This window comes from Pseudophryne corroboree, chromosome 10 (genome assembly GCF_028390025.1).
Source record: "Pseudophryne corroboree isolate aPseCor3 chromosome 10, aPseCor3.hap2, whole genome shotgun sequence".
NCBI lineage: Eukaryota > Metazoa > Chordata > Amphibia > Anura > Myobatrachidae > Pseudophryne > Pseudophryne corroboree.
This window is the reverse complement of record NC_086453.1, coordinates 234,565,967-234,579,429: the sequence shown is the minus strand read 5'-3', so window position 1 is coordinate 234,579,429 and position 13,463 is coordinate 234,565,967. Positions and strand designations below refer to the sequence as shown.

At 45.3% G+C, this 13,463-nt stretch overlaps 1 protein-coding gene across 10 annotated transcripts in view; it reads right to left on the bottom strand.

Moving 5' to 3' along the window:
* TTLL10 (tubulin tyrosine ligase like 10) overlaps positions 1-13,463 on the bottom strand; it is a 388,939-nt gene that overhangs the window by 84,404 nt on the left and 291,072 nt on the right. Inside the window, exon 1 of one of the 10 annotated variants that reach the window (XM_063943162.1) lies at positions 11,010-11,192. The exons of 8 other annotated variants lie outside the window; for them this stretch is intronic. In XM_063943162.1, the coding sequence (XP_063799232.1) occupies positions 11,010-11,026 (17 nt within the window). In that variant the 5' untranslated portion in view covers positions 11,027-11,192. Of the gene's footprint in view, positions 1-11,009; positions 11,193-13,463 lie in introns of those variants that run through there. One more of the 10 variants, XM_063943163.1, reaches the window with a different exon arrangement.

Sequence of the window (13,463 nt, the reverse complement as noted above, 5' to 3'; positions counted from 1 at the left end):
CAGCGAGTGCCCACGTGTCCTAGTTGGTGAGTGCAATGAGCGGCGGCCCGGCGGCGGTAGGTACGGCGTACCCACGACTAAATTCTTAAGGGTACGCCCACTTGCACTGCTGATCACAGCCTCAGAGGCGGAGCCAGCCGCTGAGGAGACAGGATCCCCTCTTCCCAGCGGCCCTGCCTTGGTGACACTGGCAATCCCAGCAGGCACCACTGCTCCCACAGCTCCCAGGAGAGATCTCATAAGACCTTGCTCAGCCCCAACTCTAGCGGCATCAGGATGCGCTCTTATCCCTGCGCAATTTATTGCGCCCCCTGCAGTCTAATCAGCCTATTGGTTAATCAGGCCCTGACTGTCTGCTATTCCACAGTTAAGTCCAAGGGACCTATTTATTATACTTTTATTCCCCCCCCCCCCCCCCCCACACACACACACACCCATTCTAGGGCATAACAAGGAATCAATACTGCTGCATAAATACAATGCACAATGATGACACATCATATGAATACAACACATTGCAGTGACACCAAAGACAGGGAGTGATGAATGCGGGGAGAGGTTTAGGGCAGCTTACTGTAGCTTATAGGATCAGGTAGTGGTGAGCCATAGGGGGAAGTCATCACAGCTATCAGTGATCTTGTTCTCAGTTTAAGTAGCCTCAGTGTTTTCCAATATCTCAGGGTCCAATAGGTAAGCCTTTCTGAACTTGCCCCCGAAAGCCATTATTTGGATAAGGTATTCTGTAATAGATCTTAGGATCCCTCCCCAGCTGTGTAGAGTTGTACATACCCGGCCCATTGGCCGCTCATGAGCATTAGCTGCTATCACTTCACCATGTTATCTTCACTGTGATAGCCTATTATTGGAGCCACTGGCCGGGCATGCGGAAATGACAGCGCTAGTAGGTCAATTACTGTGACCAGTAACAAAGCCACCTGTTCATATATAAACTTATACAATTGGCTTCTCTGAAAATCCATGAACAATTTATTGTACAAGACAAAAAAACATATAAAACATTATATTACTTATACATAAAATATGTAATCAGATAAACTATTAAGTCGGAGCTGCTGTTTCCATTGGTACATTATTTCACATATGAAATAGATATAAAATATGTGGGAAAGATTAAACTCTCCAGTATTTCAGACTGATAAATCCTAAGGTAGATTATGTCTATTTTAGTGATGACCAAAGTCTTATAGATAAAATCACTGTGATAACAACTATGGCATAGCCTCATGGTCTGGGTAATAAATGGGTAATAAATGTTAATATGAGCACGTAACTCTTTGTTAATAATTATTATTGAAGTCACTACAAATTATTAAAGTTTCCTGCATGCAGGGATGGTAGCAGAGGTGAGTAATGTCCGGGCTCTAGCTGTGCTTGTTATGCCGATGCATTGAACAGCGGGTCTCCCCATGTGATGTAGCCAGAAGCTTGTATTGTCAGCGCTGAATATATAGCTGCAAGTCCGGGTCTTGAGAGACCACAGCGGCAGCAGCTAGCTCTCGTGGTTGCAGCGCCAAGGGCGTAGCTACCATAGGTGCAGGCAGTGCAGCTACTATGGGGCCCAGAGCTGAGAGGGGCCCACCTTCCCTGTCAAAGTTACATGTGTTATATACTTTTTACGCCATTGGGTGGTACATAGGGGTCCTTTCAAACTTTTTCCTTGGGGCCTGCAATATATCTAGGTATGCCCCTGGACCTGCTCATTGTAGTGTGGTATAAAATGAACTGGAGGGCATTTTAATTTTATATAATATAAACCTGGGCACTGTAATGTGGCACAATATGAACGGGGAGCACTATATATCATAATGTGAATTGAGGGTACTGTGCGGCATAATGTGTACTGACAGCTCTGGGGCATAACATTAAATAAGGCTTTACTATGGTTCAGAAAATGGGGTGGTCTTCAGTATGCCGAATGTCGGGATCCCGGCGCACAGTATACCGGCGCCGGGATCCCGACACCCGGCATACCGACAGATATTCTCCCTCGTGGGGGTCCACGACCCCCCTGGAGGGAGAATAAAATAGCCCACAGCGTGGCGAGCCCAGAAGGGGCTCCTTTGCGCTCGCCACACTGTCGGTATGCCGGCGGTTGGGCTCCCGGCGCCGGTATGCTGGTCGCCGGGAGCCCGGCCGCCGGCATACCATACTACACCCCAGAAAATGAGCTAGGGCACTATTATAGGGCATAAAATTAACAACTTCTGCAGAGAAGTGTATCTCTAGAAGCATTGGGATGGAGGCCCCTTCAAAATGTTGCTATGGGGCCCACAAAGTTCTGGCTACGCCCCTATGCAGCGCTGTTGGTAATGCAGTGGGGTGTATCAATAGGGGTCTATTTATGAAGCAGTGTACAGAGTAAAGAAGTGAGTCAGTGAAGAAGATTGCAACCAATCTTCAGCTGCTACGTATAATTTTATAGAATGAGCTTGACAAATGTTACTTAAAAGCTGATTGGTTGCCATGGGCAACTTCTCCACTGGCTCACTTCTCCACTCTTTGCATTGCTTCATGAATAGACCCCATATATGGATTAGCTTCACCCAGCTGACGGCAATCCTTAGCTCCAATTCCAATAAGCAAATTTCCCATCAGGAGACAGAAAGTGATGGTGATTAATGAAGTCACAATAGGATTATCCAAGGACTTTATCAAGATAACTGTCCGGGCATGCATTCCTTACTAAATAGCCCTGAAAAAACATAAAACATTCCAGCGATATGCAATGATAGGGGTTGTTAATTTTTCAGGACTACACCAAAATCACTAAATAGGCCCCTAAATAAGCAAAATCTACATAAAGTAGTGTGTGCCTGTCAAACATTGTTTTTTTGAAAAGTCTAAAATGAATAATACAGCCTGAACAAAAGCCTAATTATATTGTGATGTCATTAACATATATGCAATAACAGTATCATTTTTGATATTGAATTTATAAAATTGTTCCCTATCTCTGTCTGCAATTTCTGCTATAATCAAAGACACAACAAATGGTCTCTGGCACTAGGGTGGGTAGTGTTAATTGCAATTCTGTATATCAGCAGCCACCCAGAGTTGGAGTATGCCAACCCCAAACAGAAGCATGCAACAAAAGAAAATATTCTAGGTGGCGCTTAATAATACACTAAGAATTTGACTTTTATTTTTAAAACATACAATAATATCAGACCTCCCGGGAGTCCATAAAAATATAACATATAGAATGTACTCAATAAAAATACATATACAACAAAAATAAAAATATTAGATATATGTGTCACATCAATAAGCCTGGCTAAAACTCAATGTAACATTTGGCTGTCTGCACATTTGTATAAACCAGGCACCACATGAAATGTTTAGTAAGTGGTACAATAATGCATCATAATTAAAAAGTCAAACACAAAAATAAAAAATTCTAGGTATGCAATTCACTCACATATGGATATTAAAATCCTTGAATCCCGAATGATAGTACATATTATTCTATATGTATTTTTATTGAAGTGCATTCTATATGTTTTATTGTTATGGACTCCCGGGAGGTCTGATATTATTGTATTTTTTAAAAATAAAAAACAAATTCTTAATGTATTAAGTGCCACCTAGAAAATGTACTTTTATTTCTGCTACAATGCCCTATTTTCATTATGTACGTTATGCTGTTCTGTGAGCCCTAAATCAGGACAGTTGGGAGGTATATTATATAATATGGTAATATATAAAAACATACTACTGCCCATAATATGTAGGTGACATTTAAAAAAAAAAAAGTGGGCATGAATTATATCAAGTTCTTAACCAGTTTTGAGCCTTTATACATCATTAATTCACAGTCTTGTACATGTTCTCCTGCAACTACTGCACAATGCTTTGCTTTAGCTTCCCGCCATGCTTTTCAATCCCCCCCCCTCCCCCCCAAAGTCTTTTTATCAGCCAAACAGTTGTACTTAGTTTTGGTTCCTTTGGACATCACTCAGCTCTACACACTGGTTACACTGTTCTGTGGGGTGTTCAAGGTCAACAAATAAAAATCAAGCTGATTAATGTAAAGGATTTGGTGAAAAACACAGAAGAATGACATGCAAATTATACCGTTAGGAAAAATTGCAGTAGGGAGAGAGGCATGTGTAGAGCCGGCCCTAGGTATAGGCAAACTAGGCAACTGCCTAGGGCATTTGGCATGTCTAGGGGCACCAGCAGCTTCTACTGATTAAAATTATGGGGGTGATTCCGAGTTGTTCGCTCGTTGCCGATTTTCTCTATACTGCGATTATCCGCTAACTGCGCATGCGCAATGTTCGCAGAGCGCATGCGCTTAGTTATTTTACACAAAAGTTAGGTATTTTACTCACGGCATTACAAAGCTTTTTCATCGCTGTGGTGATCGTAGTGTGATTGACAGGAAGTGGGTGTTTCTGGGCGGAAACTGGACGTTTTATGGGAGTGTGCGGAAAAAAGCAGGCGTTCGAGTTCCAAAACGCGGGAGTGGCTGGATAAACGGGGGAGTGGCTGGGCGAACGCTGGGTGTGTTTGTGACATCAAACCAGGAACGAAAAAGACTGAGCTGGTCGCAATGGCTGAGTAAGTCTGGAGCTACTCAGAAACTGCGGGGTAATCATTACGAGAAAATTAGCTAAGCTTTCGTTCGCAATTCTGCTATGCTAAGATACACTCCCAGTAGGCGGCGGCTTAACGTGTGCAATGCTGCTAAAAGCAGCTAGCGAGCGAACAACTCGGAATCACCCCCTATATGCGGCATGCTTATATTCTATGTGTAGCATTTCGTATGCAGATAGAGCCACAGTCGCACACAGTATATAGGCATGCCGCATATCATTTTATTCAGCAGAAGCTGCTTGTGCATCCTAGCTATACAGAAATGCAAATAAGATGCAATTTCATAAAAAGAAAGGTGCCTGACGTTAGCAGAGCTGCCAGCTGACTCACACAAGGCATCTCCTGCTGCATGGTGTATTGAGGCAAGATGTATGAGGACACATCTGTATCCAAGCAGAGGCAGAGGTCACAGTGTTAGCGGCTATGTAAGTGCTGTGTGCAGGTAGGTTGATTGTGCAATAGTGTTCGGCATAAGAGGCTTTATGCGTGTCATGTGTATAAATGCATTAATAATGTGCAGCAAATGTGTAAGGGACATTATGTGTATAAGGGCATTCATAGAGGATGGCAGAATGTGTAAGGACATTAATAATGTGTGTCATATGTGTGAGGGGGCATTACCGTGTGGTATTATGTGTATAAATGCATTACTAATGTGTGGCATTGTGTGTATAAAGTGCTCTACTGTGTGGCATAATGTATAGAAAGGGCACTACTGTGTGGTCTAATGTGAATAAAGAGCAATATGATGTGGTGTAATGTGAATAAAGATCAATTCAGTGTGGTGTAATGTGAATAAAGGGCATATTGTGTAATGTATATATTGTAAAGTGGTAATGCTGTGTGATGTAACGTGAGTAAGGGACACTATTGCTTAATAAAATGTGAATAAAGTTGCACCACTGTGTGGCATAATTTGAATTGAGGGTACTATTGTGTGACCATGCCCCTTGCCAGCAAAAACACACCCCTCTTTGGACTTTGCGCCGAATGTGCACACTGTTCTTATTTTAAATATAGGGGATAGGAACACCAAAATGAGGACTGCTATGGGTGAGGGGTGATGGTGCTAGAAAAGGGGTACAGGGTCAGAGGTGGAAATAGCAGTGGTGCTAGGGGGCACCAGACAAAATCTTGCCTAGGGCATCATGTTGGTTAGGGCCAGCTCTGGGCATGTGCCAGTCTAAAGATTAAAGCTATTGAAAGGTGAAATCCCCCATTTAACTTACAGGTGGGTAATATTTGGCTATTGCAGAATTACTGTACATATCCATACCTCCCAACTATCCAGATTCCAAAGGGACAATCCCGCTAAACGGACACTGTCCCGTTGTCCCACCCAAGGGCCACAGTGTCCCACGGGTGAGGGCAGTTGGGAGTGCCTGTGATCACCACTGTTCTGATCTGCAAAGCAGCCAGTGATCACTGTATAGATGCCGTGTGCGTGCATCTATACAGAGCAGGGAGGTGAGCCGGGGCCTGGCCTTCTGCTCAGGGAGAGCTGGACAAGCCCCCAAAAGGCAAACATTAGGGTCATGCAGTGAAGCCACACCCCTTTTACACTAGGTCACATCCCCCACAGAGGCCACACCCCTTTTGTGGAACAGAATGCCATGTTGATCAGTTAGCTTTTGAGCCTGCATTTAATCAGTTGAAAAATAAATCCATTTACTGCAGTAGATCTTGCAATAGACACTAAAGTAAACAAGAATGATGCTCAGAGTCCTTTGAAATCCCTGTAGGTAAAATATTTATTTCTAGCACATCAAACCTCCATTTTCTCCATTGAGACTATTCCCTTGAGTGAAGGTAACATTAAGTGTCTAGAATTATACCTCCATTGTTTACTTTTATAAACTCCCAGATTGCTGACCTGTTTGCTTTATATGTAGTGTATGAAGTTGTATACCTGTAACTCTTTCTTGCCCTGCTGTTCTTCGCTCTATTGTTTCCCTTAATCATGCATGTCTAAGGAAGCGGCTCTGCAATTCTGTGCAATTAACAATCAAATGCAGCAGGAGACGCTGTAGGGAAAGGACGAGAGCCAAGTGCTGTGTCTTAGGATGCAGCCTCAGAATAACATAGTGACCACCAGTCACGTTTCGGAATGTTTCAGGCACCAGTCAGCCTGCGTAAGCTGAAGCTGATCCAGACACCCAGGTCCAGTAAGTCTGCATCTGACGACACAGACACTGGACCCTCCTCACCCCCCCCCAAATGCTGCAGCATGTCAATTATGCTGTGGCTGACAGAGGGCTGTGAGCGTTATTCTGCGTATGGGTCTAGCGATGAGTCTTTTGCATGCGCAAACCCCACACCATTGGATTTGTATGTAAACCATTTGGTTTACGTACAACTTTGAATGAGGTCCTAAGTGCCCATGCTTTGGTTAACCTACACAGAAGTCCCTTTTCCAATAAAATAAGTTTTTTTGACATGGTAAAATAAACTTAAAGACTCAGTTATTCAAAAACATATTAATATCGAGTTCATCATGCCTGTCAGGGTTTCATACAGAGTTAAAATCCATTAATAAAAAATGAAGACGTGTAGATGGCATGATCCTAAAAAACAGCTCACTATGTATGTACAGCTACAAACACCATAAAGCACTAAAACAATTTCACTGCTGGAGGATTGATGGTATTATAAAGTTTGGCGCTAGACAGAAACTTCTGAAATCATAAAATAAGTTTGTAAACTTATATAGTTTATAGATATCAACACAATGGCTTGCAAAAGAATAAAAGTATTCAAACCACCTACAAAGTTAAAATAATTGGCTGCATTACAAATGACACACAGAGGGCCCGTGCTAGGGTGTTTGGCGCAGAGGCGGAACTTGCGGCAGTGCAAGCAGTGCAGTGCACTGGGGCCCAGCGCTGTGAAGGGGCCCATAGCCGGCAGCAGTATAATGAGTCAGACTGACTCATTACACGCTGCTACCGCTGAGCTACTGCTGCGGGTCCTAGACTCCTAACTGAGGAAGCAGTGGCGGAACTAGAGAATGGTGGGCCCAGGTGCAACAATATGCATTGGGCCCCCTCCCATATTAAAAACAGGGAAATGGCGTCGCCCAAAATACGGTGTTTTATCTCACTAACAAGGGGTGTCGCCACACAGTAGTACTCCCAATTCACAGTAGAGAGCCTTATACACAGTACGCCACACAGTAGAGAAGCTTATACACAGTACACCACACAACAGAGAGCCTTATACACGTTGCGCCACACAGTAGAGCGCCTTATACACGTTGCGCCACACAGTAGAGCGCCTTATACACGTTGCGCCACACAGTAGAGAGGCTTATACATGGTACACCACACAGTAGAGAAGCTTATACACGGTACGTCACACAGTAGAGAAGCTTATACACCGTACACCACACAGCAGAGAGCCTTATACACGTTGCGCCACACAGTAGAGCGCCTTATACACGTTGCGCCACACAGTAGAGCGCCTTATACACGTTGCGCCACAAAGTAGAGAAGCTTATACACGGTACGTCACACAGTAGAGAGCCTTATACAGGGTTCGCAACACAGTAGAGAGCCTTACACAGGGTGCGCCACACAGTAGAGATCCTTATACAGGGTGCGCCACACAGTAGAGAAGCTTATACATGTTACAACACATAGGGGGGTATTCAGTTATTGCCGGATTTTTCATCCAGTCTAAAAATTGTCAATTATTGGTAATTTTTAGGGCGAATGACATTTCCCCTATTCAATGCATGTGCAGGATTTTTCAACTGGTCAAAAAATCCAGCACTAACGAAAAACACGTGGCTCTGTGAATTTCCTGGTGAGCCATGTGTTTTGACGAATTTGCAGGCATTTTCGCCCGGTTTTTGGGTCTGTTTTCTCCCATGCCAATTCGACAAAAAAAGTGAAACATCGTGGGTGAAAAGGGATTCAAAAATGAGCGAAAAACCCGCAATTAAATACCCATGGTCGAATTATACAGTTTTTTCGGCAAGCCGAAATTGAATACCCCACATAATAGAGAAGCTTATACACGTTATGCCACACAGTAGAGAGGCTTATACATGGTACACCACACAGTAGAGAGGCTTAAACATGGTACGCTACACAGTAGAGATGCTTATACACGTTGCGCCACACAGTAGAGAGGCTTATACATGGTACGCTACACAGTAGAGAGGCTTATACATGGTACACCACACAGTAGAGAGGCTTATACATGGTACACCACACAGTAGAGAGGCTTATACATGGTACGCTACACAGTAGAGAGGCTTATACACGTTGCGCCACACTGTAGAGAGGCTTATACACGGTGCGCCACACAGGAGAGAGCCTTATACACGGTACGCCACACAGTAGAGAGCCTTATACATGGTACGCCACACAGTAGAGCCGTATACACGGTACGCCACACAGTAGAGAGCCTTATACATGGTACACCACACAGTAGAGAGCCGTATAAATGGTACGCCACACAGTAGAGAGGCTTATACACGTTGCGCCACACAGTAGAGAGGCTTATACATGGTACACCACACAGTAGAGAGCCGTATACACGGTACGCCACACAGTAGAGAGCCTTATACATGGTACACCACACAGTAGAGAGCCGTATACATGGTACGCCACACAGTAGAGAGGCTTATACATGGTACACCACACAGTAGAGAGGCTTATACACGTTGCGCCACACAGTAGAGAGGCTTATACATGGTACACCACACAGTAGAGAGGCTTTTACACGGTACGCCACACAGTAGAGAGCCTTATACATGGTACGCCACACAGTAGAGAGGCTTATACACGGTACGCCACACAGTAGAGAGGCTTATACATGGTACACCACACAGTAGAGAGGCTTTTACACGGTACGCCACACAGTAGAGAGCCTTATACATGGTACGCCACACAGTAGAGAGGCTTATACACGGTACGCCACACAGTAGAGAGGCTTATACACGGTACGCCACACAGTAGAGAGCCTTATACATGGTACGCCACACAGTAGAGAGGCTTATACATGGTACGTCACACAGTAGAGAGGCTTATACATGGTACGCCACACAGTAGAGAGGCTTATACACGGTACGCCACACAGTAGAGAGGCTTATACACGGTACTCCACACAGTAGAGAGCCTTATACATGGTACGCCACACAGTAGAGAGGCTTATACACGGTACGCCACACAGTAGAGAGCCGTATACACGGTACGCCACACAGTAGAGAGCCTTAAACATGGTACGCCACACAGTAGAGAGGCTTATACACGGTACGCCACACAGTAGAGAGGCTTATACACGGTACGCCACACAGTAGAGAGGCTTATACACGGTACGCCACACAGTAGAGAGGCTTATACACGGTACGCCACACAGTAGAGAGGCTTATACACGGTACGCCACACAGTAGAGAGCCTTATACACGGTACGCCACACAGTAGAGAGGCTTATACACGGTACGCCACACAGTAGAGAGGCTTATACACGGTACGCCACACAGTAGAGAGCCTTATACACGGTACGCCACACAGTAGAGAGCCAGAGAGCCTTATACATGGTACGCCACACAGTAGAGAGCCTTATACACGGTACGCCACACAGTGGAGAGCCTTATACATGGTACGCCACACAGTAGAGAGGCTTATACACGGTACGCCACACAGTAGAGAGCCTTATACATGGTACGCCACACAGTAGAGCGACGCACACGTCAACATTTACAACCAGGAATGTGAGACAGATACAGATGAAGACAGCCTTATCGTTGCCGCGATGTGTTGGAACTGGCGTACGCATCACAGCAAGCTGCAGTGAACGCCGTGCTGTGGCTAGTCGCTGCCTCCGTTCACTCCATAGATGTCTATGGCTTGCATGCGTACACACACACGCGCTTCATAGACATGGGCACACTAGTCGCGCCATCCATGCCGTGATGCGAACTCATCGCGGGTTGGATGAGTGTGGCTACATCTATAGATATGAATATACACACACACACATAGTAAAACATACGCAAAGCAAGACACATATACACAGACACATCCACAGAAAACACACACACACACACACAACACATAAATACAGCTAAACACACATAGCAAAATACATATACAGTATATACACAGAAACACACACACCCATAGCTAAACACACACACACACACACAGCTAAACAGACATAGCAAAATACACATACAGTATATACAGACACACACACACACACACACACACACACACACACACACAGACAGCTAGACATAGCAAAATACATATACAGTATATATAGAAACACACACGCACACAGCAAAACAGACATAGGAAAATACATATAGAGTATACACTGAAACACACACACACCCACAGCTAAACACACACATTGCCAGCAAAACACAAACTCTTTACTTTACATATGTTTTCATTTTCCACAAGTTGCACACTTTCCACCTCCCAGGCTAGCTCTGGCTCCGGCAAGGCTCCTCACTGTGCAGGGGCTGAGTGCACTGACGTGACGTGACGTCTCCTCAGTCCTCACTCTTCTGTACACACACACTGCTGCCGTGACTCCCCTCTCCCTCCCTCTCCCCCCCTGTCCAGTATGCAGTGACTCAGTCCAGGAAGCTGAGAGCTGCAGCCGAGATGAAGGGTGATGTGATCACCCTTCTCACATCACTGGTGCCGGGGACCGCAAACAGGCTTCCTCACAGAGGCGGAACTTGCGGCAGTGCAAGCGGTGCAGTGCACTGGGGCCCAGCGCTGTGAAGGGGCCCATAGCCGGCAGCAGTATAATGAGTCAGACTGACTCATTACACGCTGCTACCGCTGAGCTACTGCTGCGGGTCCTAGACTCCTAACTGAGGAAGCCTGTTTGCGGTCCCCGGCACCAGTGATGTGAGAAGGGTGATCAGTGATCACATCACCCTTCATCTCGGCTGCAGCTCTCAGCTTCCTGGACTGAGTCACTGCATACTGGACAGGGGGGGAGAGGGAGGGAGAGGGGAGTCACGGCAGCAGTGTGTGTGTACAGAAGAGTGAGGACTGATGAGACGTCACGTCACGTCAGTGCACTCAGCCCCTGCCGGAGCCAGAGCTAGCCTGGGAGGTGGAAAGTGTGCAACTTGTGGAAAATGAAAACATATGTAAAGTAAAGAGTTTGTGTTTTGCTGGCAATGTGTGTGTTTAGCTGTGGGTGTGTGTGTGTTTCAGTGTATACTCTATGTATTTTCCTATGTCTGTTTTGCTGTGTGCGTGTGTGTTTCTATATATACTGTATATGTATTTTGCTATGTCTAGCTGTGTGTGTGTGTGTGTGTGTGTGTGTGTGTGTGTGTGTGTGTGTGTGTGTGTCTGTATATACTGTATGTGTATTTTGCTATGTCTGTTTAGCTGTGTGTGTGTGTGTGTGTGTGTGTGTGTGTGTGTGTGTGTGTGTGTGTGTGTGTGTTTAGCTATGGGTGTGTGTGTTTCTGTGTATATACTGTATATGTATTTTGCTATGTGTGTTTAGCTGTATTTATGTGTTGTGTGTGTTTTCTGTGGATGTGTCTGTGTATATGTGTCTTGCTTTGCGTATGTTTTACTATGTGTGTGTGTATATCCATATCTATAGATGTAGCCACACTCATCCAACCCGCGATGAGTTCGCATCACGGCATGGATGGCGCGACTAGTGTGCCCATGTCTATGAAGCTCGTGTGTGTGTACGCATGCAAGCCATAGACATCTATGGAGTGAACGGAGGCAGCGAGTAGCCACAGTACGGCTTTCACTGCAGCTTGCTGTGATGTGTACGCCAGTTCCAGCACATCGCTGCAACGATAAGGCTGTCTTCATCTGTATCTGTCTCACATTCCTGGTTGTAAATGTTGACGTGTGCGTCGCTCTACTGTGTGGCGTACCATGTATAAGGCTCTCTACTGTGTGGCGTACCGTGTATAAGCCTCTCTACTGTGTGGCGTACCATGTATAAGGCTCTCCACTGTGTGGCGTACCGTGTATAAGGCTCTCTACTGTGTGGCGTACCATGTATAAGGCTCTCTGGCTCTCTACTGTGTGGCGTACCGTGTATAAGGCTCTCTACTGTGTGGCGTACCGTGTATAAGCCTCTCTACTGTGTGGCGTACCGTGTATAAGCCTCTCTACTGTGTGGCGTACCATGTATAAGGCTCTCTACTGTGTGGCGTACCGTGTATAAGCCTCTCTACTGTGTGGCGTACCATGTATAAGGCTCTCTACTGTGTGGCGTACCGTGTATAAGGCTCTCTACTGTGTGGCGTACCGTGTATAAGCCTCTCTACTGTGTGGCGTACCATGTATAAGGCTCTCTACTGTGTGGCGTACCGTGTATAAGGCTCTCTACTGTGTGGCGCACCGTGTATAAGCCTCTCTACTGTGTGGCGCAACGTGTATAAGCCTCTCTACTGTGTAGCGTACCATGTTTAAGCCTCTCTACTGTGTGGTGTACCATGTATAAGCCTCTCTACTGTGTGGCATAACGTGTATAAGCTTCTCTATTATGTGGGGTATTCAATTTCGGCTAGCCGAAAAACGGTATAATTCGACCATGGGTATTTAATTGCGGGTTTTTCGCCCATTTTTGAATCCCTTTTCACCCACGACGTTTCACTTTTTTTGTCGAATTGGCATGGGAGAAAACAGACCCAAAAACCGGGCGAAAATGCCTGCAAATTCGTCAAAACACATGGCTCACCAGGAAATTCACAGATCCACGTGTTTTTCGTTAGTGCTGGATTTTTTGACCAGTTGAAAAATCCTGCACATGCATTGAATAGGGGAAATGTCATTCGCCCTAAAAATTACCAATAATTGACGATTTTTAGACTGGATGAAAAATCCGGC